Source organism: Dermochelys coriacea, chromosome 1, assembly GCF_009764565.3.
Source record: "Dermochelys coriacea isolate rDerCor1 chromosome 1, rDerCor1.pri.v4, whole genome shotgun sequence".
Classification (NCBI taxonomy): domain Eukaryota; kingdom Metazoa; phylum Chordata; order Testudines; family Dermochelyidae; genus Dermochelys; species Dermochelys coriacea.
Window position 1 is genome coordinate 32,890,056 of NC_050068.2, and position 26,219 is coordinate 32,916,274.

General features: G+C 41.4%; 1 protein-coding gene across 3 annotated transcripts in view; it reads left to right on the forward strand.

The window, feature by feature from the left end:
• Positions 1–26,219, forward strand: part of DYNC2H1 (dynein cytoplasmic 2 heavy chain 1) — a 402,215-nt gene that overhangs the window by 183,162 nt on the left and 192,834 nt on the right. For all 3 annotated transcript variants that reach the window (XM_038380308.2, XM_038380318.2, XM_043504200.1), the window contains 4 exons: positions 6,768–6,902; positions 7,965–8,108; positions 14,274–14,363; positions 21,338–21,403. In XM_038380308.2, coding sequence (XP_038236236.1) covers positions 6,768–6,902; positions 7,965–8,108; positions 14,274–14,363; positions 21,338–21,403 — 435 coding nt within the window. The remainder of the gene's footprint in view (positions 1–6,767; positions 6,903–7,964; positions 8,109–14,273; positions 14,364–21,337; positions 21,404–26,219) is intronic.

Below are 26,219 nucleotides of genomic sequence, written 5' to 3' on the forward strand. Positions count from 1 at the left end.
TAAGGCACTGATTGTGGTTAGTACTCTTTGACTAGCTTGGGGTCGGCAACCTGCGGCATGCGTGCCAAAGGTGGCATGCGAGCCGATTTTTACTGGCACGCTGCTGCCAGCCAGGGTCCCGGCTGCTGGGCCCGCTCAGCTCGCTGCCTGCCTGGGTGAATGGAACTCCAGGCCGGCAGCAGGCTGAGCGGGGCCGGTAGCCGGGACCCCGGCTGGCAAGAGCCGGTGGACGGAACCCCAGACCAGCGGTGGGCTGAGCCACTCAGCCCGCCGCCGGTCTGGGGTTCCAGCTGCCAGCCCCTTGCCAGCCGGGGTCCTGGATGCTGGCCCCACTCAGCCCGCTGCCGGCTTGGGTGAATGGAACCCCCAGCTGGCTGAGCAGGGCCGGCGGCCAAGACCCCAGCTGGCAAGGGGCCGGCGACCGGAACTCTAGACCGTCAGCGGGCTGAGCAGGAGCCTGCAGACAGAACCCCAGACCGGCAGTGGGCTAAGCCTCTCAGCCCGCCGCCGATCTGGGGTTCTGTCTGCCAGCCCTGCTCAGCCTGCTGACGGTCTAGAGTTCCGGTCGCTGGTCCCTTGCCAGCTGGGGTCTTGGCCGCCAGCCCGCTCAGCCTGCTGCCGGCCTGAGCGAACGGAACCCCAGGCCGGCAGCAGGCTGAGTGGGGCTGGTGGCCAGGACCCTGGCTGGCAGGAGCAGGCGGACGGAACCCCAGACCGGCAGAAAGTTCTGTCTGCCACCCTGGTCAGCCCACTGACAGTCTATGGTTCTGGCCACTGGCCCCTTGCCAGCCAGGATCCCGGCCATCAGCCCTGCTCTGACTGCTGCCGGCCTGGGATACCAGCCTCTGGTCCCGCTCACCTTGCTGCTGGTCTGGGGTTCCATCGGGGGGGGGGCCCTATAAATGTGAAATTTATTACTGGCATGCAAAACCTTAAATTAATGAAGACTTGGCATGCCACTTCTCAAAGGTTACCGACCCCTGGACTAGATTGATCCAAAAGTGGACAAGTTTAGAATATTAAAAACAATTGCTTAAAGTTATTGTTTTCAGTCTCTAGGCCAATTTGCTTAGACATAGAAGGGAGTTAAAAACTAATATATGCTTACTTGAGGTCTTACTAGAGTGTGTGTAGACTTATCAAGATAACCTACAGTTATTTTTATGTGAAAAAATAGAAGGGGAAATAGTCTTTGAAATGAAACCTCACCACTTCTTTTCCTGTTCACCCTGGGATGGAGGAGAGTCCTTTCTGCGTGGCAGTTGCTCTTAAGATTCTGCAGCTTCTTGTTGGGTTCAGTCAATTTTCTTGAGCACATGGTGACCTCAGTTTTAGATACTAGAGTTTATGGGCTCTTTGGAGAGGCCCATTCTCTTATTCTTATGGGACACATGCCAAGTGGGTGCTCAGATTTCAGTTTAGGGTATATTTATGCTGCAGTGTAAGTCCAGGATTCAAACTCAGGGTTCATGCCTAACCCCTTCTGTCTACATATAAATCATGCTAACCCAGGGCTTGGACCTAGGGTCCCAGGACCCCACAGTGGGGAGGGTCTGAGTCTGAGTCAAGCTGGGACCCAGGTTCAAGCCTTATTGCTTTGCAGTGTAGATGCAGCCTCACTGCACTTGTGCTCTCGGAGTCTGCCAAAAGTGTTCCACAATCTCATGCTCTGACTTTCTTTGTCCTGTGTTCAGTCAAGTTTTCCCACACTGCAGCACAAACAAAGGGCTAGAGCGACCACATTTTAGGAAGGCACTGGGAAGTCAGGGGTGTAGGTGGTTGGAATTGAGCTGGCATAATGCAGTGTAAGATGCTGGAGTCCCAGCTTGGGACCCAGGGTTCAGCAATTCCTAACCTTAACTTTGCAGATGAGTGTAGACAATCAAGCCCATGGCTAACAAATGCAGGGTCTGCTAACTTGGGTTCTCCTAACTCTGGACTTACGTTGCATTGTAGACATATCCTTAGTTTTTCTGCTGTTTGCATTGGTATCCAGGAGATGGTGATGAGGTATAACAAATTTCTTCAATCTTTTTTTATCAGAGGCTTTTTAAGTTTGATTCATTTCAAAGGATTGTATTTCATTATTTGCCCCCACTGTCAGTTGGAGTACTCCCCTCCCCCAAGTAATTTCTTTTCATATTTAAAGGTTATATCCTTTTTTATATCTTCTAACATTTCTTCTTCCTTGTACCAGACAAATCCTATTACTTCTAGAGTACAACAATTATTTACAGTGAAAACTAACAATATTTCTTATAATCTTCTAATTTGGAGGATATACTCTGTACATTCGTAGAATCATAGATTTAGAAGGGATCGCAAGGGTCATCTATTCTAACCCACTGTCAAGATGCAGGATTTATTGTGTCTAAACCATCCAAGACAGATGGCTATCCATCCACTTTTGAAAACCTCCAGTGAATGAGATTCCACTACTTCCCTAGGCAATTTGTTCCATTGTTCTACTGTTTTTAGATTCTTTGATTGTACATAAGCATTTCACATTATTTAGGACTTACAATACAAGGGATATTTTCCACATATAGAATGAGGTAGATCTGACTTTCAACACAAACAAATCTGTAGTTTCTAATTTGAGGTGAAAGATGGATTATTCCTGGTATATTTGATTAATAAGGAAAATGATGTGTAGTTCATAATTTGGGATGAAAACATGGTTTGGATTTCTTGGGATGACAGGCAGTTTGCCCAGTTTGCCCTTCAATCTTGCAGCCATACTTCTTGTTTGTTTAACTTGCAGCTTCCCCACCCATCTCTTGAGCCAGTCAAAAGGTGCAATAGGCCACATTACATAGGAAAACAGGGTGTGACGGTTGGTTGGTAACTTGGAGTTCTTTTTAGTGAGGTTGGGAGTGAGAAAGCGGTTTTGCCCATATGCAAATAATGAGAGATTTTTGCCTAGGTTATTAAGAATACTCTTAGCCATTTTAGTTTCTATTCTTGGGAAAGGAACTCCCAACTTTGGCTTATCCTGTGGGTCCTTAGAGAAAGTGTCTCAAATTATGTGAAACATTTTAAAAATTGTCTTTACTTCTTAGATAGATCCTATTTGGGGATAAACAAAGGTGGATAGCTATTCATACTTTTTGAAGGCCAGAAGGAATTTGTAGTTATTAATATTGAAGGCATATGTGTTCTGTGTATCCCTTACACCTCTTTGTGCTTGCTGTCCATGGTCAGTCGCACTCACTTCCCACTTTTTTGTTAATTTTCCTGGTCTTCCCCATAAAGTGCCCCACTAAGGGCATCTTCTCCCCATCCTTGATCTTCCTGCTCCACTGGCTCTTTTGGAGGACTCTTCTTTCCTTGAGGGTTCCCTCCCCTTCCACCTTTCTTTCCCTTGTACCTCTCCACCCTCAGGGGTTTCTCCTCCTGGTTGCTGTTCTTTGGAGGGCAGGGGAGAGAAGCAGCTGTTCCCTGAAACTGTGGGGCTTATCAGTGACACAGCATACCCTTGTTAAAGGTATTTGTACATCTTGATGTACAAGGATTTATATGGAAGTCTCACTTGTTCATTGACATGAGATTATATCAGTATACTATGGTTCCATTAGTACATTTTAGTTAAACAGAAATTAAAAGGAACAGTCACAAGAGTGAAATGCCTGCAAGCTGCAAGGAAACTTTTTAAAAGCACCATAATAGAGGCTCAAATTATACACCCCAAATTAAAAAAACAGTAAGAGGACAAAAAATGCTACTATGGCTAAACAATAGAGTAAAAGAGATGGTTAGACACAAAAATACATTTTCTAAAAATTGGAAGTCAAATCCTACTGAAGAAAATAGAAAGGAATATAAACTCTGGCAAGTCATGTGTAATAATATAATTACACAGTCCAAAAAGGAATTTGAAGACCACCTAGCCAAAGGCGAAAAAACTAACAGATTTTTTTTTAAAGTACACCAGAAGCAGGAAGCTTGCCAAACACTCAATGGAGTCACTGGATGATCAAGGGAGCACTCAAGGAAGATAAGGCCATTGCAGAGACACTAAATGAATTCTTATGCATGGGTCTTCACATTAGTCTCCCTCACATTAGTATCCAACCACCGTTCACCACTCACATCCTTCCTGCTTGGTTCTCATCTCCCTTTCATGGTTCGGTATCCTAAGAAACATAGACAAGGCCAAAAAGTGCACCATCTGTGAGGTTAGCTTAGCAGGCTCAGTGGAAGATAGACTGTGTCCTGCCTACTTTCAGACCACTGATGTTGTTACTTCCAGGGAATGGAACTGGTGAAACTGTGGCTCCCCAGGCCATTGAAGTTGCCATTTCTTGAAATGGGTGCTATTGTCCTTGGAAAAGTAGGCTGTCATCCTGCCAATCTACCTATCCTCTAAGGATGAATTCCAAGAAATCTATGGAAATCAGTCTGAGAGAGATACCACCAAGAGTGTCAAATTGCATCAAGGAGGGGAAGAGAACTTGCTCACCCTTGGAAGCCAAAAAAGGGAAAGAAAAAGCCTAGGAAGCACTGCAAAGCTTCCCCCACTCCTCCTTCAGCTTCTCAGTCTAAGAAGGAGAGCTTTTTCAGTCTGATCAAGAGCAGGCACCACAATTGAACCAGTAAACAAAAAAAATTGCCAACAAGTGTAAAAAAGTGGTGGCTGCAATAGAGAATCATCCAGAAAAGGAGGAATCTGCAGACAAACCCCGGTATCTTTGAATGCCCAAGCAGAGTCTGCATTTCCTTTCCATCTGTCCTTGAAGAGTGTCTTAAGGGAGGAATGTGAGAACCCATACAAATAAAAACACCTGAGAAAGCAGGCTCTGAAGTTGTCTAAGATTCAGGAATCAAAGGATACCATCCTGGCCCTATTTAAGGCCAACAGGACCATATCCTCCCTAGAAATAGACATGGTCATTTCCTCAGAGGGGGAATTTTTTTCTTCAAAGACCAATTGATAGAAAGTTAGAGTGTTTTCAGGAGGGATTTCAAAACTGCCCTTTGTGCATTGCTTGTCACTGTTTGATTTAGATTCATAGATACTAAGGTCAGAAGGGACCATTCTGATCATCTAGTCTGACCTCCTGCACAGCGCAGGCCACAGAATCTCACCCACCCACTCCTATGAAAAATCTCACCCATGTTTGAGCTATTGAAGTCCTTAAATCATGGTTTAAAGACTTCAAGGAGCAGAGAAGCCTCCCTCAAGTCAACCATGCCCCATGCTACCGAGGAAGGCGAAAAACCTCCAGGGCCTCTCCAATCTGCCCTGGAGGAAAATTCCTTCCCGACCCCAAATATGGCAATCAGCTAAACCCTGAGCATATGGGCAAGATTCACCAGCCAGATACTACAGAAAATTCTTTCCTGGGTAACTCAGATCCCATCCATCTAATATCCCATCTCAGGGGATTTGGCATATTTACCCTGAATATTTAAAGATCAGTTACTTACCAAAATCCCATTATCCCATCATACCATCTCCTCCATAAACTTATCAAGTAGATCTTTTGCCCCCACTGCTTCCCTTGGAAGGCTATTCCAAAATTTCACTCCTCTGATGGTTAAAAACCTTCGTCTGATTTCAAGTCTAAACTTCCTGGTGGCCAGTTTATACCCATTTGTTCTTGTGTCCACATTGGTGCTGAGCTGAAATAATTCCTCTCCCTCTCCTGTATTTATCCCTCTGATATATTTATAGAGAGCAATCATATCTCCCCTCAACCTTCTTTTAGTTAGGCTAAACAAGCCAATCTCCTTAAGTCTCCTTTCATAAGACAAGTTTTCCATTCCTCGGATCATCCTAGTAGCCCTTCTCTGTACCTGCTCCAGCTTGAATTCATCCTTTTTAAACATGGGAGACCAGAACTGCACACAGTATTCTAGGTGAGGTCTCACCAGTGCCTTGTATAACGGTACTAAAACCTCCTTATCCCTACTGGATTTGCCAAGGTCACTATGTCCTGACTTAAATAATGTTATGCATTCATCTGACCATCAGGAATCTAACTTCCCATCAGAAGGCAGATTCGGGAAAATGTTAGTCCCAGAAAAGAAATCATTTGGTATTTCTCCCCCCAACCCCAAATAATAGTGCTGCATTCAAACTTTCTAGATTAACATGAAGTAAAGAGAATTGTACAAGAAAATTCAGAAAAAAATTATGGAATGGTCATTGGGATTTCAGAGAGGAGTTCTGATTGTATAATTGGGATAGTTTTAGTTGGTATTAAATCACAGCAACTGCAGTTGGGAAAGAGGAGGAGTAAATCTTAGAGGTTGACACTTGAGTGTCTTTAGAGAGAAAGTAGCTAGGTAGAAACTTCCTTATAATCTGCAAGATTATAAAAGCCAGCCAACTGCAGGTTAAAATTGTAAAAGGAAAGCTATTAAATAATTCCTGCATCTGAATCTCAGATCTGCCTTTTGGGGTGGGGGGGGGGTGGATAAGGCTCTGCCTATGAGGCTATCTTTTTCTATAAGCCCAATAAAAGCTAGCAACTCCAAACTGAGCATTCTCGATTTTTTTGTAGATTGTTCATGTGTTTTATTGCTTCACTAACATAACACTTCAGTTTTCAGACTGACCATCTTATCTTCAATATGCTTTTTTATCTGTTTCAAGACTAACAAACATGTTAGAGGCACCTGCAAAAATAAAAGTAATTTCTCTCTCAAGATAAATTTTGGTATTGGTATCAGCATCATATTCCATTTATATACTGCACAGTTTCCTGAAGTGTAAACTTATGAGTTAATTTATTACTCAAGTTAATTTTAATTTTTTTCAGACTCTTGCAACATCACAAGGCAACCTACTTGAAAATAAGGATCTGATTGAATCTTTGAATCAGACCAAAGCAAGTAGTGCACTCATCCAAGAATCTCTTGCTGAGTCTCACAAACTTCAGATTTCTCTTGATCAGGTGATGTCTATTCTTAAAATGTTTCTTTTTATTATTTTTTCAATGTCAGAAATAACATTATTGCTCCTGTGTAATCCTATTGATGTCCATGGACCAGCCCTGCAATGTAGGTTTATCTCCTACATACGTTATTTTCTGCTTTAGTTGGTCAGTTATTATTTTTGTATTATTTATACTTGCTATTTAGCTACATGTCTAATGCTAAAATGAGAGCACTTATTGTGTCTGATGTTTAAAGATGGACATGAACAAATCAGAGGTGAAATCCTGGTCCCACTGAAGTCAGTGGGAGTTTTGCCATTGATTTAAATGGAGCCAAGATTTCATGCATGCATCTCCATGTGTATGGGTAGTGCTGTGCTTATTTCTTTCTTTGAAGTAAGGTATATTTTCAGATATACAAGCACCAAAAGCATTTTTAAGTGTTACACTTTATCTGTTTTACACTTCTTGAATGAATACATAACTGAAACAATAGTTTTAAAATAAAAAAATGGTTAAAATGAAAAGAATAGAAAAGTAATTTTGAACTAACATGTTTTATGCCAAATTTCAAACTGGAACTAATATAAGGGTCTGGATTATATGCCCTAAAACTGGGGGGGTTATAATTAGAATACTATAAATTAAAGCATTAGGGCTTATAATAAGAGTACTTGTGGCACCTTAGAGACTAACAAGTTTATTTGAGCATAAGGTTTCGTGAGCTACAGCTCACTTCATCGGATGCATCCACAAGTACTCCTTTTCTTTTGTGAATACAGACTAACACGGCTGCTACTCTGAAACCTATAATAAGAGTGCAAACATAATTTTAACTCTAGAAACACAAACAAACTTGTTTAATTCATATTTGTATGTGGATTAATTTTTTAGTGTAGTAGAGTTTAAAGTATGTTAGGAACCAAAATATCTTTGATTTTAATGTGATTGGATATGGTATATTCTGAAGTTGTAGAATGCATTTGAGTGTTTTTTTGCTAGGTTGAACAAGTATTTATTCAGTGACCCTTAGATGGCAGTAGAGTACTGATCCTGAGTATTTTTAATTTTTATCCACAGGAGAGGGATGCCTATCTCCCTCTAGCTGAGAGTGCCAGCAAGATGTACTTTATTATCTCTGACTTGTCCAAAATTAATAACATGTACCGTTTTAGTTTGGCTGCTTTCCTACGACTTTTCCAACGGGCTTTGCAAAGCAAGCAGGTATGTCCTGTTTTTTTCCAGCTGTGAATTCAGGAGAGGGATCAATACGCTTGTGGTTTTTAAAAATTCATAAGTGCTCTAGATGTTTTTAAAGAATAACACAACATTAGTATGGAACAGGTTGTACTAGTATACATTATACATTCCAAATATATGTATTTACTTTCAGTATGTAGGAGTCATATCCTTGTTGCAACACTCAAAATCAAGTAACATCCATTCTTCTTTGAGTAGTATGCTTGTGGGTGCTGCACTTCAGGTGTGCTTGCCTCCTGTGCCTTTGATCAGAGATTTTTGGTAGCTGTGCCCATTGGGCCTGTGCATGTGCCCCCCACATCCTTGTGCTCCACTCCGAGGCTACATGCGGCTGCGTGGGTAAACTGCCCTCAGTTCCTTTTCAGCCACCTTTGGCCTGAGATGGAGTCTACTGTGTACTGAATTCCCTAGTAGTTGAGACCATTAATGAACAAGGCATACAACATAGCTCAAAGCCTGCCCTGTACACTAAGGATCACAGGAAGCTTGATCTTTCTGGACACAAATCTTACTCTTGAGCCACCCTTCAGAATAGTGAACCATTACGCACTCAGACCCATATAAGACTATTTAAATTACAACCAATTCTATTGGATTATTGAACACCTGCTAGAGGTACATTATGACCAATTAAAGGCCATTATACAATGTGGTCAGTTCCTGGCAAAGACATCGCCCCAGACCTCCTTGAATGCTGCAGATACTGCACATGGTCTATATCTATTACTCTGGTTATGAGAAGTGTGTCTTGGGCTCCAGGTATTAGGCTTCCCCAGAGAGGTCCAGAGTACCATCAAAGACCTCCCCTTTGCAATTGCAAGCTTTTTGAAGACTTGATGGATAGATCTTTCCACACTTTAAAGGACTCAGGAACCCTGCTGTGATCCAAAAGTATGTATACTCCTGTAAATAAGAGGAGATTTAATAGGTTTCAGATAACACAAAGAGCACACCCAGCCCCATATGCAACTTATCATAGACCATCTGAACCTCTTTCAGCTATAGCTACATCTTCTCAGCCATCTACAACTTCCATGCAACCGTTTTGATGGCTTGGTCAAGAATCACACCCATCCAATCAACAGGGTTTACAGTTGCAACATCATACCTCCCCTCCCCCCCCCCACCTCCTTATGGATGCTGCCTCTCCCATTTTCAGGCTGCATGGAGAATGTAACATCAGACAAATGGGTTTTGGGAGTCATAACATCTGATTACACTATTGATTTCAAGTCTATCCCTCCTATTCATTCATCTTCCCCATAGCTCTTCAGGGAACCCTGTCACAATCCATTGCTGGCACTAGAGGTGGCCTCACTTATATGTTTTGTGATGGGGCAAGGCCAGATGTCTATAGAAAAGTAGTGGGAGATAGATATATTTGCTCCAGGCTAAACAAATCCCTGGTACCAGGTTAAGTGAAATGGAAGCTGCTCCAGGTCAATTAAGACACCTGCAGCCAATTAAGAACTTTCCAGAAGGCAGGGAGAATGCTATGTTGATTGGGACACCTGAAGCCAATCGGGGCTGTCTGAAACTAGTTAAAAGCCTCCCAGTCAGTCAGGTGGGTGTGCATGTCAGGAGCTGTGCGAAGAAGTTGCACTGTTGGAGAGGCTGAGTAGTACACACCATATCAGGCACAAGGAAGGAGGCCCTGAGGTAAGGGTGAAGTGGAGCTTGAGGAAGTGAGGGGTGCTGTGGGGGAAGTAGCCCAGGGAGTTGTACATGTCATATTTCTAAAAGGTCAGCTACCATTGCTGATATTATTAGGGTCCCTGGGCTGGAGCCCGGAGTAGAGGGTGGGCCCGGGCTCCCCCCCCACCTTTGCCCCCTGTTTAATCACTGAGACTGGGAGACAACAGAGACTGTGCAAGGAAGGATAACTTCTCCTCACCTCCCTCACTGGCTTATGATGAAAATGGTTCAGTAGACTGTGACCCTTGTCTCTAGAGAAAGAAGGGTTACGTGGAAGGTCACAGTGAGCCTCTGAAGTTATCGAAATCCTCCAGGAAACGCGGGACCCACGGAGGCAAGGACAGTGCTTTGTCACAGTTTGCATACACTTGCTACCTATCAGATCCAAGTCAGTAAGGATAATGACAGACAATGTGGCTTAAATGTATTATATCAACTGTCAAGGAAGAGAATAGTCCCTTTCTCTCTGTGTGGAATTGGTCAAAGTCTGGAACTGGTGCATAGCCAACCAGATAGTCATCTGAGCTTATTACCTCACACATATTTAGTTGGGGTTTAGTTGGGGTTGATCCTGCTTTGAGCAGGGGATTGGACTAGATGACGTCCTGAGGTCTCTTCCAACCCTAATCTTCTATGATTCTGTGATATTCAGAACACCAGGACAGACAACCTCAGCACTCATTTCTTTCTATATTATGAATGGGAACAACTCCCAAGGCTTCCACAAGATGTTCTTAGCTTGTGGTTTCCTGGAGATCACTCTGTTTGCCATGGCAGCCAATGCAAATTGCATCAGCTATTTCTCCAGAAAGAAAAGGAGTACACCTTAGAGACTAACAAATTTATTAGAGCATAAGCTTATGCTGTAGCTCACGAAAGCTTATACTCTAATAAATTTGTTAGTCTCTAAGGTGCCACGGGTACTCCTTTTCTTTTTGCAAATACAGACTAACACGGCTGCTACTCTGAAACCTATTTCTCCAGAGGAGGTCTTATTCCCTAGTCCCTGAGGGATGCTTTTCTCATCTCATGGATGAAAGGACTTCTCTACATGTATCCACCAGCACCATTAAAGGTTCTCAGCAAAATCAAACAAAATCAGGCCAGAGTCACATTAATAGCACCAACATGGCCAAGACAGGTTTGGTATTCCTGTCTAGTGAGACTGACCTCTCACTCTTAATAGCAGTTTGCACTTGGTCCTTGCCTAGTGACTTAGGATGCAAGTCGAACATTTCACCCCCGTTAACAGGATCTTTCTAGGGCTCCACGTATGGATCCTTGATGGTTCTCAGGAATATAGATATCCTGTTTGTCAGAAGTACAACACCTTGTATTAAATAGCAGAAAAGAATCTACAAGGAATACTTACCTCCAGAAATGAAAACAATGTTATCTTTGATGTAACTATCATCAGATTTTTCCAACTTGCTCTCTTCTTCCCAAGGTATTGGATTACCAGTTAGAAAACATCCAGTCTTTCTTTGAATTCCATTAATGTTCACTTAATAACAAAAACAGCTTTTCACACACCCCTAGAGGGTTTTTCACTCTTCGCTCACCCCACTATAGCAAGATTCCTAAGAGGTTTTTCAAATATCTCCCCAAAAGTCAGAGATCCTACTCCTAGCTGGGATCTGAACCTAGTCCTTGAAGACAGCCTTCCTGGTATCACTTCTCCCTGAAGGGTTGGAAAATTGGGGGCTTTAATGGCAGTACCAACATTTACGTTATTCACCAGACAGAAAGTGTCACTGTGGACTCATCCAAGATTTTTACTTAAGGTGTCCTTAGAATTTCATATTAATCAAACCATTCATCTCCTGTGTTTTCCCCCAAACTGCATCAGATTAGTCAAGAAGCCATATTCCATACCCTAGATGTCAGGAGGGCATTAGCCATCTATGTAGATAAGACCAAACCATTTAGAAGATCTCCTAGATTAGTTGCATCCATTGCTGACAGAAACAGGGTTTAGTAATTTCAAAACAGAGGTTATCAAAGTGGATCTCTGGTTGTATTAAGATCTGTTACAACAGAACTCATGTTCAGCCTCCTTTGAGAGTGATAGCACATTCCACAGGAGCACTACCTACATCTGTGGCCATATTAAAGGATGTACCAATTGCAGACGTTTGTGGAGTGGCAACTTCCTCTGTTCATACTTTCTCTAATCATTATGCCGTAGTGCCTGGGGAAAGATCAGAATCTGATGTAGGCAATGCAATTCTTCTATATTGGACTCCGCTCTGAACCTCCCACCTCTTTAGTGGAGTACTGCTTGTGAGTCACCTGAAGGAGAGGTAACTCACCTTTTCCAGTGATGGGAATTTTTTCAGATGGATGTCTCTGTGGGTGCTCCACTACCTGTCCTCCTTCCCCTCTGTTTCGGAGCCTCCCTTGTGGGACTTTGCAGTGGAAAAGTAACAGAGGATAGTTCACCCACAGAGTCCCATGTAGCCTCAGTCTGGGCCACAAGGACATGTGGGGCATATGCACCGGCTGAATGGGTACTGCTACCAGAAATCTCTGATCAAAAGCATAGGTGCAGGTACACCTAAAGGGGACACATCTTTAAGAACTCTAGTTACTGCACCACCTAAGTAACCTCTTTTTTTGTAGTTTAAGCTCTTTGGCTAAGATTACAGTACATATGAAAAAGCAAGGTTGAATATAGGGAATCTTGAGATTTTATTTATTTAATTTTAGGCTCTTCAGTGATTAGCTAATCTGTGAATAAAGCAAATGCTACCCATAAGGGACAGAATAAGGAAAGAAACAAAGGCTTGGGATTCTAAATGTTTCAGTAGTTTAGTAAGAGGAAATGGAAACTTTCACTAGTTTGAATACAACCTAATCTAGCATGACCAAAATATTGCTCCTGTCCCCACAAGCCCATTCTCTCCCCCCATTATTGTAGTGGATAATACAAACATCCTCCCGGTTGCTCATCTTCAGATTCATCTTCAGATCAGCCTTCTCATTAACCCCACAAATTAAGGCTGTGACTAAATGTTACCACTTCTTCCTGAACCACATTTCCAAGATCGGACCTTTTCTCTCTGCCCTCTCCCCACCCCCAACCCCACTTCCAAAACTCTTGTCCAAACCTTGATTGTGTCACACCTCTATTCTGTAATCTCTCTGGCTTCAATGATTTCAACTTTACTTCCCGTCACCCGTTCAAGGCCATTCAAAATGCTGCTGCTAAAATCATTTTGCTGGCTCATTACTTTGACTATATAAATCCCCCTCCCTACAATCCTCCACTGGCCTCACCTCTTTCCATAACATCAAACACTAACTTCTTGTCTTTATTTTCAAAATCTTTCACAATTTAGCATCATACTACCTGTCCACCCTAATATCCTATTGTAAAGTTGATTACCTGCTTCTCTTACAAGTGTCTTCAAGCTTTCTCCTGTGTTGCCCTATAGATGTGGGAAAATTCCCATCAAGTCAATCTGTAAAGCCACATTATCCTTCTTCAAGTCCTTCCTCATAATGCTTATAGTACACTGCAACCTGATAATGGCTAAGCATGTGCAAATTGTGCTTACTGCTGCAGATTAGCCAAAAACTATACAGATTCTATTATTTTTATTACACTCACCATCTCCTCTACCCTCACCCTGATACCTAGTTTGTTTCATCCTCCTGCTAAGTTTGTCTTTTAGATAGTAAATGCTTTGGGGGCTAGGACTGTCACTTTCTATATGTTTTGTATAATGCCTGGTACAGTGTGGCCCAGCCCAGCTTGAGTGTCTATATGCAACTGCAATTTAAATGTGTAATAATAATAAATAATATAATAATTAATAAGTCAGTAGTGAGGCCAAGCTATCAGCGTATGAAGGCTGTTAGAGACCAAGGATTTAATGAGTATGGAGAATTAACTATTCTTTCATTCTTGAATGTGGTTCCTCCAAGGCCAGGATAAAACATGGGTGGGGCAGTGTGGAGTAACTTGTGTTATCGCTTCCTGCGATGTACCTGGTCTGTGGTTTAGAGAAACAGTCTCCTGGGTTGTCAGTTTAGTCTATTTTCCTTGGTGTAGTATCTGAGTAGAGCAGTGGGAAGCGTAATAGTTTATGTGCAAATGGTTGCAGGTTCAGATCCCTTGGAATTTGTCACAGATGTTTTGAATATTCAGCCTGATTTCCATGATTAAGGCCAGAATGTTCATATATGAATTTAGACCTCTAAATCTATATTGTGGGACATAAATACAGTCAGTGGGGGCTGCAAGTGAGCTCAGTAGGAAATCTGAGTGCTCAGCAACTCTGAAAATTAGGCCTTTTATTTAGGTGTCTGACTTTAAACACATGGTCTGGATCCTCAGTCTTAAGTGCCCATTGTGCACTCTAGGTATTTGCACATATATACATGTTTTTGTCCAGTTGAACTTTTCATGTTCAAACTACTTTTTTTTAGGATTCAGAAAATACTGAAGAAAGAATTATGTCTCTTATCAGCTCATTAAAACATATGGTGTATGAATACGTCTGTCGCTGCTTGTTTAAGGTAAGATGCATTTTCTTTGCTCTTTTCTGTACTAAATGTGAAACTATATTCTCACAGCAACCATAACTTGGCCTGCTTCACATATGCATTATTTTGGATCACTGTATATACTACAATGCTAAATTCTGGGTGTGTATGAGTGATGGGGTGCATTAGCTTTTGGGAGCTGGCTTTGTATCATGTAATTGTTCTCCAGCAGGGTAATACACTAAAACAGAGCAGCTTTGTGGCTGCTTTAGAAGAAAAAATGACCTCTGTGCCCCATCAGCAATCTACTACATGTACTGTCGCTCTTTTAACCCTATGCAGAGATCATGGGGTTCTTTCAGTGCTGAGGCTGCACTAGCCTCTGCAGAACTGCAGCAGTGGATACAAGTTTGTCCCCATCAAACACATAGTTCTTGTTTAGGAAGAAGCAGAAATAGCTTTGGCTCTCTATGCTTCTTGAATCTTTTTTGTTTTATGTGTGTGCGCTTGTACAGTGTCCCACATAATAGGTCCCTAATCTCTAATTGGAACCTTTTCACTCTTCAGCACTACCACAGTAATACCAGCAATAACTAAATACTTACACAACTAAAAAAACATACACACACACAAAATTCACTGGCTTGAATTTTATTCTGAATAGTACTTCACACAGTGTGGCATAGAATCAGAAAATTTAATATTAATAGTTATAAATATTTAGGGCTTTTTTAAAAGCACCCTGATGATTAGATTCTGCAATAAAATGTAGAAATACATTTGGAAATGTAGATGCAACCTAAGGTACTTCTACTGCACACAAAGAAAGATAAAGTGGTTGAGTTGCTCGAGCATCCTTATACACTTTTTGGTTTATGTGCAGTGTTGTTTTTTCTATTTAGCTTGAATAATAGTTTTCCTCTGTTGTTGCAGGTCATTAAAGGAATATTTGCTTAGGCATGCTTTGAGCGTGCCTCACTGTTAATTTTTCTGTTGTGTCAATTGACAGCAATATGACACCACTGGACTATCTAAGAATAGAGAGAAAGTAAGATTTTATATGTTAGTATGCTAGACACAGTGGACTGAAAAGGAAGTGAAAAGACACTGAAAAATCATTGACCTCTTTTGTAACAGTAGACTTTTTAATAACATTGTTTTTTTTTTAAAATGGACTAACCAATCTGACATTTGAACATGCTGAAGTGTTTTAACCTAACTGATGGATTAGTGTATTGATTATTGATGAATCTCTTAAACTAAAGTAGTTGGTAAGGGTTCAGTCTCCTCAGCATCAGGAAGATTATTATTATTAATATTGTTAGAATGAGAGACTTGAAGATCACACAGGAAACCCTTGCAATTTATCACCAGTCCATTGATTAACAAATCTGCCAAACAGATGAACAATCCCACAAGCCCTGAAATACAACAGCAGATAGAGCAATAGTACAAAATGTTCAGCCCTCACTCACATCTCCTGCTTGGGAAACCCAGATTGTAAGTCATTATCTTCCTCGTCATCATCCTTGTCATCATCAGCAATGGTTGTCACGCTGGTGTGTCCCAAGGCATGCAAGCTGGAATACACTTTTATAATTTGTTATGCTGATGCCCATTGAGGTTCAGACATAGTTATGAAAATTTCAATTCCTTTCCCTTATCTATACTTCCACACCCTACTACATTTCGGGTGCGCCGTTTTTCAAAGGTTAACTTGTTAGTTCATCTTATACTCATTAACATTTATGTCCCTCAATCACCATAACAACTTGTGGTAAATACACTGCTGACTCTGAATGTCTGCAAAAATCCCAAAAGTATTTTAAATGGAATTAAATGGCATATTACAGTATATATTTCCTAAATATCAGCATTAGCATATCTATTGTTGTAACAGTTTCATCTTGTGACATAGACTCATTCATTGGTAAATACCAACATATTTTGATTATAAATACCTAATGCTCCAGATCAGGCTTGCAAAACAATCTGTATAAGAAAGCCAATGAGCATATTTTGTTTTTCTATTAATCGCATACAATATTGGTTAACACAACTAATATAAAGTAAAATTAAATTATCCCGTTTATTAGAATCATAGATGTGGGAGATGAAATCGATGTCTTAGGTCACATACTTCATCTTCTTTCCTATAGTACACTTAGATAATGTTCCCTGTGATACATTTTTTAATATTTCATCCAGACTTTGTTGAAAAGTCCCAAGCAATGCATCTTATATCAGTTCTCTTGGGAAACTATTCTAAACAGTAATAGAGCTCATTGTTAGGCAGTTTTTTCCTGATATTTAGCCTAAATTTTCAAAGTCTTAATTTTATCTGATTATCTAATTGCTCTTCAGTTCACTGCCTTCAATATGTCAATATATTTCTGAGATTTACACAATTGAATGCTATACTGCAGAACTGTATAAAGACAGGAATATTACCTATCTCCTTAGCAACATATTGCTACATAATTATATTCATCTTTTGTTGTTGTGTTATTGAATCACAACTCTTATGTAATTTGCTGTCCAGTATCATCCCCGGGGTTTTCTGTCCATATTTAAGTTCTCTAGCTCCCTTTTGTTATTTTTCTGCACCCTTCTTTTTTCTTCCCAAGAGTAATATATCTGTTGTTGGTGACTGGGTCAAAAGGCTCCACAGATGTTTGCCCTTTGCTCTTACTGTTTTTCCTGTATGCCACAGTTTACTTTCTTGTTTCTTCAATGTTATCACAGGTATTGTTTCACCTTGGGATGCTTTTGACTCTTTGTACTGTATATGACTGCTTTCTTGTGTTCGCTTAGTAAGTTCACTTGCTACTCAGAGTCCATGTACTAATTTCCAATCAGAAAGGACATCAGTTTTAGTTTGATTTGAATGTAACTCTCCTAGTCTTCATTCCTGAAAAAGTTTCATGCAGCTTCCACCTCAGCTGACCTTGATTCTTTTGAAATTAGTTCTATATCCAGTTAAGTTATTTCTTGAATTGAGTTTCATTGTTGGCTGTTATCAGGGTCAGCAGTTTAAACTCCTTTTCTTAGAACTTTCTTGGTAAGTCCATCAAAACTCTCCTGTTTCTCTTATTTACTTCCACCAAGTCATAGGCCTTTATGTCTGCCCCCACACCCCATCTTCAGCACTAGCTCACTGCCTCAGCTGTTTGCCCAGCCACCAAGCTTTCAAATAAAGAAGCAGAGGCACACATAGAAACTAGTAATTGTTATTGGTGTTTTTATCCCAGTTGAATGTGGAACACTGTTGTTACTTACTTTCTCCTCTATCTCATTTAGCTATAGAAATTTGCAGTTGTTAAGGAGAAGCTCAGCAAATCATTAATCAGACTTTTTTTTTCCTCATGTGCACTTCTCAACCACTTTCCAGCCTGAAAATGAATCATTATCATTTACTTTTGTTGTGAGATCATTGATGTTACCACATCCGACCCTTTGATTTGTCAGGGTTTATAGATGAATTTAAAATGCTATAATTTAGCATTAAATGTGAATTTACTGGAAAAACTGACATTTATATGGTGGCTTGGTGCAGAAATGAACAAGTTCGTAAGTTGATTTCCGGCTGAACTGTGGCATTGCCTGATGTCTTAACATCTAAACTGTTCTATATGTAATGATTTCTAAGTAAAGGATGTTTTCAATAAAAACAAAAGCAGTTGCATACATGGTAAATTAAATGAGTCAGACATTCTTTGCATTATTTAGTTTTGACTTTTAAAAAATGAACACATACTACATATACATCATTAAAAAGAGGCATACTCAAGTAGTATGGACCTGAGACAGGCTGGAATGCAGGTGTACATTCTTTGATCTGAACCACAAGAAGCCTGTTCTCATCCCCTCATAGGAAGTGATCCATATGGGCCTCTGATAAACACCAAAAACAGAGAAGGGATTTCTTATAAGAGGAGAGATTACAGAAACTGGACCAGCTAGTGACCCCTGTATTTTGGACCTTGCCACCCTAATGAGATTTGTCCCCTCTCTTTTGGGTACAAGGGTTCGATGCAATGGCCAGGACCTCTGAGCACAGAGTCACTCCAGACTACTCCAGTGGTTCATGCTCTGAGAGTCAACCTGGAACAAAGATGTGAATTTATCCTTGTGTTGGCAGCAAAGCCAGCACAACCTAAGGAAGGACAGTAACATGAAAGACTTCAGACCATAACCGACACAAGCCTTAGATTTCTTACAGGCAGGATTGATGAGAGATTATCCCCTTGTTATTCTTTGTATATATGTTCCTACGGATACTCCACTGGAGGATTTGTGCCTGCCTGTGCACTCTCAAGCGAAGACTGCAAAGTAGTATTTGGGGACTTGTGCCTGTGCAGAATGGTGCCTCGTGCTCTGAAAGAGAGTATATAGGTAGGCACCACTCTGTTCCTTCTCAGTCACCTGCAGCTTGAGATGGATAGTTCTTCTGCCTGCTGTATTCAGCTTCCTGCCTTAACTTGTGAATGACTGTTTTATTTATTTGGTTTAGTTGTTTCTCTTTTTGCATTATTTATTTTCACAATACCTTTATTTCACTTTATTTTTTGTGGGTCAAAGAGAGGGGGCAGCTCCTCCTTTTCTCCAAGTTTATGTGCTGGAGCATAATTGTTATGCTGAAGACCCCAGGGTTTAAGACCTGTGAGACTTGCTGCAGGTCCTTTTCCCCTGCCAAATGTCTGGGTTTTCAGAGCAGATCCAAGAACAACAGAGAGGTTAGACTTAAGCACATACTAATGAATATGCCCTAGCTCCTGAGGTGTCCGCTTGCTGCCCTCCCCATACATCGGCCTTTATGGCACAGACACCGTTGGTCACTGTTTCTGCTTTGTCTGAACCCCCAGCCAATTTAAGTTCAAAAAAGAGGAACCATACCTCCCTCAGCATGGAAATGAAGAAGAGAGGCAGATCATCACATAAGACCCACTCTTGGAAGACTTCTCATCTCTGTAAGGATACAGTCTCCTGCTGAGTCTGGTACCATAGCATCACTACTGAGGAAGCAGCTGTGCTCAGAGGTGCCTACACAAGAGCAACTACCACAGTGGCACCTTTTGATCCATTGTGGCTCCGAGAGACACTGACAGGGCTACCATTCATGCCCTAGTAATGGTATCTTGCAGTGCCTCTGAAAGGGGACATGCCCCTTCAATCATCTCAGTACCACAACAGCTTCCATCTCACCATCCTAATTCTGACTTCGGGTGAAGGATATCAGAGTCATCCACCCCTTTCCAGGTTCCTTTCTTCAGAGTATCTCATTATTTCTCATTAACCTGAATCTCCAGTTATGGGAGGATCTATCAGCTTCACCTTCACACTACAGCTACAAAAGCAGCATGTTGGGACTGATTTAAAACTCCGGCCTTCGGTACTGATTAGAACATCAGAGGATGTTCTAATGCAGGGGAAGATTCCTCTGACTCAGAGATTGGTACAGGGATCCATCCTGGTAGCATTCTACCTTATCCCCAGTATCCCCTTTCATAAAGTTGCTTCTGGGTAATCTACAAGACATCATAGACCCAGGGATTATGATTATCATTGGGGTCCCTTCCCTTGTACACCTCCTCAGTGAGGTTACAGGGACCCGTGGGGCCACTTTGGCAACCAACTCCATCGGATGCCTAAGAGAAAGCACTGGTAACCACCAGTACTATAGCAATGACTGGCTCCTACAGACTATCCTATAATAAAGTGAACATTGGCACCACACACCTCAGTACTCACACTTCTCAGGTACTGGAAGATATACAAGAGGAACAGGAGTCTCAGGAGATCTCACCTTCATCTGGAAAGTCCTGTTCATTTCCAGACAAGGTTGTAATGCCACCACCACCACCCTTCTAGGTAGATGACAAGTCTAGCATACTCCCTTCAAGTCCCACTTGAGGAGGTGCAAGAGTCCAAACATTCCCTGGTTGATATCATGAACATCAATCCCCAAGGAAAGGTTGCCCTGCCTGTCAGCGAGGCACTCTTATCTCCTGCACATGCCCTGAGGCAAACACCTGCCACAATTCCACCAACATGTAAGTGTGTAAATAAGAAATACTACATCCCACACAAAGGAATAGGGTAATTCTTCTCCCACCTTAATCCGAACTCTCTTGTGATGGAGGTTATGAATAAGAGGAACCATCAAATTCAATCTAGGCCCTCTTCATCAAATAAAGAATCCAAACGGCTGGACTTGATGGGAAGGAAGTTTACCTGTAACATTCACAGGTGCAAACAGGAGATGAGGGAACAGATTTATTGTGCCTGCTCCCCTCTCTAGTGGAGAAAAGCATTCATCCCAAAGTTTACCATACCTGGAAATTTTTGTAGTCTGGTGAAAAGAGTCTTCCAGTTTCAGATTTTTCAGAATGGGGACCTAGAGTTAGGCTTCTAAGTTCATATTTAGAAAGTAAAGAAATGCATATATTATTTTCAAAAGTGTTGAGCTTCCAGCATCTCCCCACTGACTACAGTGGGAGTTGTTGGGTGCTCACAATCTTTGCATAACATACTGCCTATTCAGGAATCTAAATATGACCATAACAACCTTTAGACATCTGTTTTTGAAAATCTTGGCTTAGATATCTGCTTCCTTTATCCCATTGAGCTACTGCTGGAAGTTCTACCTCCTGCGTCAGCAGAGCACATTATTTCAAAACATTTCTAATTTTTATTGTTTCTAAAATAATGTGTATTTTTTGGTTAAAACTCCATCCCCTCTCTTCCTGCAAAATTTGGGTGTATTCAGATCTGGAGTTGTGGTTTGAGTCTGTCTCCAGTTAACTATCTTGGGGTGATATATAGTGTATCTGAGTGATGTTCCATGTCACCAGTTACTTAAACTAAAACATTTGCTGCTGTACTGATCAGGATAGGTGCTTAGTGACTGAGGTTCTGTTAGCTAGCTTTACTCAGAGGTAAAATTAGAAAAGCAGGATGATGATGTCTGAAAAATGTATTTATCCATTTTCTTGCTCTTATTTCAGGCTGATCAACTAATGTTTGCTTTGCATTTTGTAAGAGGAATGCACCCTGAACTTTTCCAAGATAACGTAAGTACAGTAAAAAAACAAATCCAGGTGTTTTCCTTGATCTTAAAACAGCCAAATAAATGTAAATTAGGATTCATACATTTGCGTAGTGGCCTGGTGTAGTAAATATACAGTGGTTATTTTTGTATTTATGTACTTGTATTTCTGTGTGATAATTTTAAATTGTTTCTTATTTTGGGTGTTAACTTTAATTGTATTAGGTTGGAAATATAGGCCATCGTTGGAGAGATTGTGGAAAAGTACATTTTAAAGAGGGGTTTTAAGGAGAAGGCAGCTGCATGGCTTCCAAGACCAGGATGAACATGTGGGAGTGTAGAGAGAATGGAAGAAAGTTCAGTGTGTTTGTTAGAGAAAGCTCTGACAGGAAGGTGATCCAAGTTAGCGTGCAGATCCCAATTAGGAGAGAGGTGGAAAACAACAGAGATGATGTAGGGTGATGGTGAGGATGAGAAGTTTGAATCTGATGTGGAAATATATGTTGAGAAGGTTAAGGGATTGGAAGAAGTGAGATGGCCTCTGCAGCAGGAGAGAAAGATGAGTTTGGTAATGGCATTTGAGATAAACTGTTAGGCCTTGTCTAGCTTGTGGTGGTGTGTAAGGTACGTATAGTACATGATGCAGTGAAAGGCAGGCTGCATCTACACTGCAGTGTGGCTAGTTACATGTGATAAGAAAAGGCTTTGGCTGTGGAGAGGCAGCAGGGAAAGGCTCCGGAAGCGGGACAATTCACTGCTAAAAAAGGCAGTGTAGGTATGGGAGGCACTGTTTGGGCATGTAGAAAGCCATGTAGCATTTGACTTCAGTACCCAGAAAGATAATGGAGCTAATAATCAAGCAATCAATTTGCAAACACCTAGAATATGATGAGGTGATAAGTAACAGTCAGCATGGCTTGTCAAAAACAAATCATGTCTAATCAACGTAATAGCTTTCTTTGACAGGGTAACAAGCCTACTGGATAAGGGGGGAAGCAGTAGATGTGATATATCTTGACTTTAGTAAGTCTTTCAACACTGTCTCGCAAGTCCATCTCATAAACAAATTAGGGAGATACAACCTAGATTAAGCTACTGTAAGGTAGGTGCATAACTGGTTGGAAAATCATTCCCAGAGCGTAGTTATCAGTGGTTCACAGTCAAGCTGGAAAGTCATATCAAATGGCCTTCAGAGGTCCATCTTGGGTCTGGTTCTGTTTAATATCATCTTCAATGATTTAAATAATATCATAGAGATCACACTTATAAAGCTTGTAGACGATACCAACCGGGGAGGGGTTGCAAGTGTTTTGGAGGATTAAAATAGGATTAAAATTCAAAATGATCTGGACAAACTAGAGAAATGGTCTGAAGTAAATAGGATGAAATTTAATAAGGACAAATACAAAGTACTCCACTTAAGAAGGAACAATCAATTGTACACATACAAAATGGGAAATGACTGCCTAGGAATGAGTACTGAAGTAAGAGATCTAGGGATCATAGTGGATCACAAGCCAAATACGAGTCAACAGTTAACACTCTTGCAAAAAAAGCTATCATCATACATTAGCAGGAGTGTTGTAAACAAGAAAACACAAGAAGTAATTCTTTCCCTCTACTCTGCCCTGACAAGGCCTCAACTAGAGTATTGTGTCCAGGTTTGGGTGCCACATTTCAGGAAAGATGTGGACAAATGGGAGAAAGTCCAAAGGAGAGAGCAACAAAAACAATTAAAGGTCTGGAAACATGACTTATGAGGAAAGATTGAAAAAATTGGGTTTGTTTTATCTGGACAAGAGAAGACTGAGGTGGTGACATGATGACAGTTTTCAAGTACATAAAAGGTTGTTACAAGGAGGAGGGAGAAAAATTGTCCTTGTTAACCTATACGAATAGGACAAGAAGCAACGGAGGGTTAGGTTCGACATTCCTAACTGTCAGGGTAATTAAGCATTGGAATAAATTGCTTAGGGAAGTTGTGGAATCTCTGTCGTTGGAGTTTTTAAGAGCAGGTTAGACAAACTCCTGTTAGGGATGGTCTAGATCAGTGGTTTTCAACCACAGCCTGCTTGTGGCCCAATCAGCACAAAGCTGCGGCCCATATAACATCCTCAGGACTATAGAGGTAGTATATATACTGTGAGGATGCAGCCCACATAATACATAGAGAGCTGCATATGTGGCCCACAATGGTAAATATGTTGAGAACCAATGGTCTAGTTAATACTTGAGTGCAGGGAAGTGGACTAGAAGATCTTTTGAGGTCCCTTCCAGTCCTACTCTTCTATGATAGTAAACCCTAGGGTTCTGACATGTCTGCTGTCTGCTCACCTAAGCAGTGCCTCACTGTCTACACTGCTATTTATACCCATACTAACTGGCATGCAGTGTTTATATTCTACGCGCTGCCATAAGTATAGATCTACCCTTAGCATGCAAGATGTGACTCAGACCAGAAAGAAGGGAGGAGGTGGAAGATTACCAAGGCAAGAACAAGGGTGTTGGAAGTAGTGAGAGTGAGAGATGAATTATAGAACTGTTATAGAGAAATAAATGAAGGGAAAAAAGACAGGAAAGTTGAAAGAAATAGTGGAGACAGTGATTGTACAAAGGTTGCAAGGTTAGGGTATGAAGACTTAAAAGATACACTCACCAACTTAAAGGCCGTGACTCAAATTTATCCTTCTCTCAGTTTTTGAGAAGGTTTTGACTTTTCTGTTTAATCTTTTAGATTATAAATTCTACAGGGCAAGTACTTGCAAATAGTATTTTTCTGACTAAAGTAAAGCCTGGCTACTCAGCCTTCTTAAATGTTTGTGAGTACTAATCATAGAATCATAGAATATCAGGGTTGGAAGGGACCCCAGAAGGTCATCTAGTCCAACCCCCTGCTCAAAGCAGGACCAAGTCCCAGTTAAATCATCCTAGCCAGGGCTTTGTCAAGCCTAACCTTAAAAACCTCTAAGGAAGGAGATTCTACCACCTCCCTAGGTAACGTATTCCAGTGTTTCACCACCCTCTTAGTGAAAAAGTTTTTCCTAATATCCAATCTAAACCTCCCCCATTGCAACTTGAGACCATTACTCCTCGTTCTGTCATCTGCTACCATTGAGAACAGTCTAGAGCCATCCTCTTTGAAACCCCCTTTCAGGTAGTTGAAAGCAGCTATCAAATCCCCCCTCATTCTTCTCTTCTGCAGACTAAACAATCCCAGCTCCCTCAGCCTCTCCTCATAAGTCATGTGCTCTAGACCCCTAATCATTTTTGTTGCCCTTCGCTGTACTCTTTCCAATTTATCCACATCCTTCTTGTAGTGTGGGGCCCAAAACTGGACACAGTACTCCAGATGAGGCCTCACCAGTGTCGAATAGAGGGGAACGATCACGTCCCTCGATCTGCTCGCTATGCCCCTACTTATACATCCCAAAATGCCATTGGCCTTCTTGGCAACAAGGGCACACTACTGACTCATATCCAGCTTCTCGTCCACTGTCACCCCTAGGTCCTTTTCCGCAGAACTGCTGCCGAGCCATTCGGTCCCTAGTCTGTAGCGGTGCATTGGATTCTTCCATCCTAAGTGCAGGACCCTGCACTTATCCTTATTGAACCTCATTAGATTTCTTTTGGCCCAATCTTCCAATTTGTCTAGGTCCTTCTGTATCCTATCCCTCCCCTCCAGCGTATCTACCACTCCTCCCAGTTTAGTATCATCCGCAAATTTGCTGAGAGTGCAATCCACACCATCCTCCAGATCATTTATGAAGATATTGAACAAAACGGGCCCCAGGACCGACCCCTGGGGCACTCCACTTGACACCGGCTGCCAACTAGACATGGAGCCATTGATCACTACCCGTTGAGCCCGACAATCTAGCCAGCTTTCTACCCACCTTATAGTGCATTCATCCAGCCCATACTTCCTTAACTTGCTGACAAGAATGCTGTGGGAGACCGTGTCAAAAGCTTTGCTAAAGTCAAGAAACAATACATCCACTGCTTTCCCTTCATCCACAGAACCAGTAATCTCATCATAAAAGGCGATTAGATTAGTCAGGCATGACCTTCCCTTGGTGAATCCATGCTGACTGTTCCTGATCACTTTCCTCTCCTCTAAGTGCTTCAGGATTGATTCTTTGAGGACCTGCTCCATGATTTTTCCAGGGACTGAGGTGAGGCTGACCGGCCTGTAGTTCCCAGGATCCTCCTTCTTCCCTTTTTTACTAAGATATACTAATGTATATCTTGATTACATATGTTTACTATGCACTTGTATTAGCTGTTAGAATTTCTGCCTGTCTAACATCAGTGCATATACGGTGCACATTCCTGTAGTATCCAAGTACTTCCCAAGATTTAAAACAAGTAACTAGTATCTATATTTCTCTTCTTTCCCTTCAGCTAGAAGTAAGTTGTTTGATTAGTTGAGTATTTGTGAGACAAATTTATTGATGGAAATCAAAGTGAAAGAGATGTTTTGTGTTTAGCTCTCAATGTGGCAAAGTTAAAAGTTACATCTCTTTTGCTAGAGAGTTCTATAGCATAGGTCCTGCTAGTGTAAAAATTCTGCCTCATGTGTTCATGAGTCTTCCCTTACTGGTCAACAGTTTTGTGGTTCAAGAGGAACACATCTATTATGGGAGTGGGGCACACTTGTAGAGGAAGAAATAGTCCCTCTTAGTCTTTGTAGCCTGATTCTTGCTGCATCTGGTTTATGTGTATATGTATATGCCTTTTTATGTTTGGATGGTTATAAATGATTTGCTTCTAATTAGCTAAGTCACTGGCTGTAAAGAATCTTCGGAGAGATGGAATGGCATCAATATTTAACGCTCTAGCAT